Source organism: Salvelinus sp. IW2-2015, linkage group LG12, assembly GCF_002910315.2.
Source record: "Salvelinus sp. IW2-2015 linkage group LG12, ASM291031v2, whole genome shotgun sequence".
Lineage (NCBI taxonomy): Eukaryota > Metazoa > Chordata > Actinopteri > Salmoniformes > Salmonidae > Salvelinus > Salvelinus sp. IW2-2015.
The window spans coordinates 9569256-9576395 of NC_036852.1; the positions used below are offsets into that span (position 1 = coordinate 9569256).

The 7140-nt window shown below is 44.2% G+C and overlaps 1 protein-coding gene across 1 annotated transcript in view; it reads right to left on the reverse strand.

Moving 5' to 3' along the window:
* LOC111971006 (transmembrane protein 163a) overlaps positions 1-7140 on the reverse strand; it is a 49600-nt gene that overhangs the window by 8264 nt on the left and 34196 nt on the right. The window contains exons 6-7 of the mRNA XM_023997804.2: positions 2003-2048; positions 1718-1903 (exon numbers count right to left, since the gene is read on the reverse strand). Coding sequence (XP_023853572.1) covers positions 1718-1903; positions 2003-2048 — 232 coding nt within the window. The remainder of the gene's footprint in view (positions 1-1717; positions 1904-2002; positions 2049-7140) is intronic.

Sequence of the window (7140 nt, forward strand, 5' to 3'; positions counted from 1 at the left end):
ATAGTTAATACCTGAGCGACACCTGAAATCCCTGGCTCTGGCAGCGTGTCCAGCGTTTGAGCACCTGGACGCTGTCAGAGAAGATATCACTACGAGAGATCCTCTGTCTTGTCAGAAACGCAGTTCCAGTTTTGTCCTGCATGCTCCATCCACCGCGAGGCAGAGAGAGACTGAAACAGCCTGTGAAGATACKAGTGGGATCTATGGTGTGATTCACCACAGTCTACAGTACCTAGTTTCTGGTATTGTAATTGAAGTTCGCAGCTAGAGCTCATCTTTACCTTTTATCTGATAGTGAGGTACACTGTATCCGGCAGCATGTCAAACTCTATTTGGATTCATTGCTTCTTCTACACCCAGATCATCACTGCCCAGAGAGCTCTCTTCGCCTGGGTGAAGAGGAACATCAAAATCATCATCTACTGGGCCATATTTATCCACAGGGTGTTGTTCAGTTGGTTTGACTTCGTTGTTGAACTTTCAACTACAGTTTTTTTTCTCTCAAGATTTATCAGGAAAGACTAACAGCACTTATACTGTAGGTCAACAAATGGCCCTGCTTCTGGTCCTCCAAATGTCTTGTTTTGAAACAAATGTATACATTTCTTTTGTGTCTGTCTGATGGTTTGGTTGCGATGTGCTACGGTGCGCTACCTGGGAAGAAACACGAAAAGCATGAAAGAGCGGCAGCACCTTCTCCTCTCCCCGACTGCACAGTCAGCTGAGGGTCACCATCACTGGGATCATGCAAGGAAAGCTCTATTTCTTTGCTGCGCTGTGGTTCTACATTCATTACTTCTGCGTGAATTTTTCCTCTACATACTTTGACATGACTATTCTCTGGACAGTCGGGAGAAAAAAGGAGAGTGAATTAGGTCAAAATCTGTCAAATGTTACAATACCTTTCTATTTTTGGAAGCRTGTTATTGACACTACAGGCAAAAAATTGTTTAGGAGCAGTTGCTAACTAACTGTAAATAATTGTAGCTAGCTAACTAACTGTAAATAATTGTAGCTAGCTAACTAACTTGACTTACTGTGGGGGAAACAATTAACTTTTTTTTTATAGTTAGTTAGCACCAAAAGTGGCTCCACTAATGTTTACAAGCGTATTGACTGTTTTGGTGTATGAATGTTGCTTTTGGCCCCACATGGAAAACAATCTAAGCGAAACACTGGCCATGTTCGTTTTGCATCATTCCATTGGTCATAAAATGGTGAAATCTCCACCCACTGGAGCACCGGGCAATGTGAAACGTGCGCACCCACTGGTATGTACAATGGAAGTTTCTACTCCAAGGGCCTTCTGAATGGTTACAATTCAAATGACAATATTTCTGATACTTAAATAAGTGTGTTTATCAGGGAACATAACTATGTACATGTGTGTAACAGTGATTGAATATTATGTTTCTTCTACATACAGATCTAGGATTAGCTTCCCCTCCCTGAATCCTAACCTTAACCCTTACCGGGCATAACTGACCCAAGATCAGTGTTTAAAGGCAGCTTCCCCCTACACCAGGGGTACTCAACTCTTACCCTACCAGGTCCGGAGCCTGATGGTTTTCTGTCCTACCTGATAATTAATTGTACCCACCTGGTGTCCCTGGTCTAAAYCAGTYCCTGATTAGWGGKGAACAATGACAACATGAAGTGGAACTGGCTTCGAGGTCCAGAGTTGAGCTTGAGSGCTCGACACAATGTACCCACTCACTTGACTCCGTAGGCCAGGATGATGAGGCCTATCAGGACACCTATGGACCCGTCCAGGTACCACACTTTGGGATCGTGCTTGAACACCTCAGCACTGATTAGGATGGAGAAGCCCATGACTCCGCCCACCAGGGAGTTGAAACCTGTAGATCGGACAAGACAGGTAGACAGACAGGTAGACAGACAGGTAGACAGACAGGTAGACAGACAGGTAGACAAACAGTTTAGTGAAGTGTATTATCTCACATAGGGAAATTCATTTGATTCCAACAAACTATATAGGAATAGCTTGAACATTAACAACAATAATGAACACATGTATGTACATATATCTCATGAAATTACATGTAGTCTGCCACAGTCTTTATCCAAAAAGTCCAGAAGACAGACAGACACGGACGAACAGAGAGACGACTTTGAATCCTTTTCTATTGTCTCTCTCCTCATTCGATTYCTACTGTATAAGAGCCCACTTACTGGCTCCTCTGCACGTCAAAAACACACCGACTGACGAGGACCTCTGCCAGTCTTTTACAYACTGTACGTTTGATATAACCAGACTGGGCACGTCAATTACCTCAGAAAGGATATAATCTACGGCGCTGCATTCCTAGGGGCAATCTGCAGTTCAAACAACAACAAAGGGACACCCCGCCACTGTTATGGTAAGCAGCTGCGAGGACTGACCATCCATGAGACCAAAATTACACTGAGGCTATACAGTGTATGTTTACAATGACATTGTTTAAAACAAGCTTATATTTTGTGTTCTCATGCAGTGTGACAGTTGAACTGCTTATGAAGCATTTATAAGTTATATTCTTCAAGAATCAATATATATATATCAGTATATATCATTCATTTAGAAGTCCAAATATGTATGTAGCGATCACAGATTGCCCCTTGGAAGGCTTGTTTAATGACACGCWGCGAGAGGAAAATCTGGTGGGTAATTAACTCCTATTCTGCTAGCTGTCACATACAATKTAATGAACCTCACACACACACACTTTAATGAGCGAGTGTCTCCATCCAAAGCTGACCTTTCAAACTGGTTTGACGCCAGCCTGTCTGCCACAAATCTCTTATTGAAACGAGAAGGGGACATTTTAAGAGCTCAGGAGCTACGGAGTCGTCCATAAAGACTCCTAAGTAGTGAACAACTTTCTCAAGTGTAGAAGGAAATCGATGTACGGCCCAGTACCTGAGGATACCGGGCRATTCTACTGTCTGTGTGGGTACGAATCCCAGCACCTACCGGCTCTAAAAATATGAAAGGGAGTGCTTATCCGTGTTCTTACAAAATKACAGATACAAGTGAAGTGATACAAGTGAAGCATTCATATGGATCCATCTGAAATGACACACTATTCCCTATATTTTACATTTGAATTATTATTGTTGGACATAAAATACTGTTAAAACACCCGCAAATCAGCTCCAAGTGATTTKAATTTTGTTCCAAAGTATTCCCACCCATAATATAAATCTATTTATGATTGTATACAAATGTAAGCAATGTTTGAAATTATTATGTTTTAGTTATATCTGTTTGTGCTTCTTGTGGTCAATTTGCAGTCTTCAAATTATTTGTAATTATACTGAACAAAAATATAAACGCAACATGTAAAGTGTTGGTCCCATGTTTCATGAGCTGAAATACAAGATCCCAGAAATGTTCCAWACGCACAAAAAGCTTATTTCTCTAAAATGTTGTGCACAAATTTGTTTACATCCCTGTTAGTGAGCATTTCTCCTTTGCCAAGATAATCCATCCACCTGACAGGTGTSGCATATCAAGAAGCTGATTAAACAGCATGATCATCACMCAGGTGCACCTTGTGCTGGGGACAAAAAAAGGCCACTCTAAAATGTGCAGTTTTGTCACAAAACACAATGCCACAGATGTCTCAAATTTTGAGGGAGCATGCAATTGGCATGCTGAYTGTAGGAATGTCCACCAGAGCTGTTGCCAGAGAATTTCATGTTAATTTCTCTAAATAAGCTGCCTCCAACGTCATTTTGGACAATTTGGCAGTACGTCCAACCGGCCTCACAACCACAGACCATGTGTAACCACGCCAGCCCAGGACATCCACATCTGGCTTCTTCACCTGCAGGATCATCTGAGAACAGCCACCCAGACAGCTGATGAAACTGAGCAGTATTTCTGTCTGTAATAAAGCCCTTTTGTGGGTGAAAATTCATTCTGATTGGCCAACACCTGGCTGCGCCCCTGCCCAGTCATGAGAAATCCATAGATTAGGGCCTAATTTATTTATTTCATTTGACTGATTTCCTTATATGAACTGTAATTCAGTAAAATGGTCCCGTGTGGCTCAGTTGGTAGAGCATGGCGCTTGCAACGCCAGGGTTGTGGGTTCATTCCCCACGGGGGGACCAGGATGAATATGTATTAACTTTCCAATTTGTAAGTCGCTCTGGATAAGAGCGTCTGCTAAATGACCTAAATGTGAAATTGTTGCATTTATCAAATCAAATCAAACTATTGGTCACATACACATATTTAGCAGATGATATTGCGGGTGTAGCGAAATGCTTGTGTTCCTAGCGCCAACACTSCAGTAGTATCTAACAATTCACAACAATAAAAAYGRATCTAAAAGAATAGAACACAGTATATACATATGAAATGAGTAAAGCAGGTTGTAAACATTATTGATGTGACTAGTGTTCCATTATTTAAGCGACCAGTGATTCTATGTTTATGTATATAGGGCTGCAGCCTCTAAGATGCAGGGTTGAGTAACCGGGTGGTAGCCGGCTAGTGATGGCTATATATGGCCTTGAGATAGAAGCTGTTTTTCAGTCTCTCGGTCCCAGCTTTGAAGCACCTGTACTGACCTCGCCTTCTGGATGATAGCGGGGTGAACAGGCAGTGGCTCGGGTGGTTGTTGTCCTTGATTATCTTTTTGGCCTTCCWGTGACATCGGGTGCTGTAGGTGTCCTGGAGGGCAGGCAGTGTGCCCCCGGTTGGGCTGACTGCACCACCCTCTGGAAAGCCCTGCGGTTGCGGGGCGGTGATACAGCCCGACAGGATGCTCTCAATTGTGCATGTGTAAARGTTTGTGAGGGTCTTAGGGGCCAAGACAAATTTCTTCAGCCTCCTGAGGCTTCTTCACCACACTGTTTGTGTGGGTGGACCATTTCAGATTGTCAGTGATGTGTACGCCGAGGAACTTGAAGCTTTTCACCTTCTCCACTGCGGTCCTGTTGATGTGGATAGGGGCGTGCTCCCTCTGCTGTTTCCTGAAGTCCATRATCAGCTGCTTCATTTTGTTGACGTTGAGGGAGAGGTTATTTTCCTGGCACCACTCCACCAGGGCACTGACCTTCTCCCTGTAGGCTGTCTCGTCATTGTTGGTAATCAGGCCTACTACTGTTGTGTCGTCTACAAACAAACTTAGGGAGGAGGCTTCTGATGTTAACATTCATGAAACCAAGGCTTTCACGGTTACAGAAGTCAACAAATGATAGCGCCTGGGGAATAGGAGTGGAACTGAGGGCTACAGGGCCTGGGTTAACCTCTACATCRCCAGAGGAACAGAGGAGGAGTAGGATAAGGGTACGGCTAAAGGCTATAAGAACTGGTCGTCTAGTGCATTGGGGACAGAGAATAAAATGAGCAGATTTCTGTGYGTGGTAGAATAGATTCAAGGCATAATGTACAGACAAGGGTATGGTACGATGTGAGTACAGTGTAGGTAAACCTATGTGTTGCGTGACGATGAGAGAAGTTTAGTCTCTGAAGGCATCAATTAACGTAGATGAGGTCTCCGCATGTGTGTGGGGTAGGAAGAAGGCATTTTGAGCGGGACTGAGGGCTCTACAGTGAAGGCATATTGACATTAAAGAGAGGCATAAAGCAATCACAGGTGTTGATCAGGAGAGCTAAGACAACAACGTGTAAATGGCGATGAATGGGCAGAGCGGGTCAGTTAGGTACATACAGGACCTGAGTTTGAGGCTGGGGCCGACAGGTAAACAAAATGAGGTACCGTGTTATTGAAACAGTCCAAGGAGAGTAGCAATAGGTTAGTCCGAGTGCTGTTCGGTAGTAACAACTTCGCTGGGCGAGCAGGGGACACAGCGTTCAGAAAAAGCTAGCGGGCCGGGCTAGTAGATGGTTCAGCGGCGATATCGTAACAGAATAGCCTGTTGAGACCACATCGGGCCATCACGTCGGCAGTCCAGTCATGATGGATCGGCGGGGCTCCGTGTCAACAATAAAGGGTCCAGGCCAATTGGCAAAGTAGGTATTGTAGCCCTATAATTAGCTGGTATATGGGTCTAGCTCGAGGCTAGCTCAAGGCTAGCTGGTGCTTGCTTCGGGACAGAGGCGTTAGCTAACAGTAGCCACTTGTTTGCAGCTAGCTAGCTGCGATGATCAGGAGTAATGATCCAGTGTAATGATCCAGAGAGGCAGGAATCCGATGATATGGTAGAGAGAAGCAGTCCGATATGTTCTGGGTTGATATCGCGCTGTGCAAGACTGGCAGGTGTTGTCCGAGCTAAGGCTGGCTGATGCCGGGGGGGAAAAGGCGAGGACCGCTAGCCGTGGCTTAGAAAGACTAGTAGCTAGTTAGCTGGCTAGCTCCTGATGGAAGTTCCAGTTATAAGCAATAAAAATAGCAGATCCGTACCACATTGGGTGAGGCGGGTTACAGGAAAGTATATTTAGTTCGTATATAGAAAGTGAGATTAAGATATATACGAATAAGACCGGCTATTTGCAAGGGATAAGACACGGGATAAGACAAACGACAGATATACACGTCCTACTGAGCTGCCATCTTGGATTTGGATGAAACTTGTTGATAGAACTTCGGTAGCCTTTTCCTCAAATATGCTTTATTAAAATCCCCAGCTACAATAAATGCGGCCTCAGGATATGTGGCTTCCAGTTTTTTACAAAGTCCAGTGTAGTTCATTGATTGTTATCGTGGTATCGGCTTGAGGGTGAATATACACGGCTGTGACTAGAACCGAAGATAATTCTCTGGAGAGGTAATACGCATTAGATTGTGAGATTTTCTAGGTCAGGTGAACAAAAGGACTTGAGTTTCTGTACATTATCACAATCACATCATGAGTAGTTAATCATGAAACATACACACTGCCTTTCTTCTTCCCGGAGAATTCTTTATTCCTGTCTGCGTGATGTACTGAGAACAAAGCTGGTTGTATGGACAGTGTATCCGGAGGGAGCCATGATTCCGTGAAACAGAGTATGTTACAGTCCCTGTTGTCTCTCTGAAAGGAGATCCTCGCCCTGAGCTCGTCCACCTTATTGTCCAGAGACCGAACATTAGCGAGTAATAGTGTGCACGCCTCCTGAGTAGGACTAGAAGTCCACTCTGAATACCTCTTCTCCACCGGTAGCGGAGGGTACGAACAAAGGAT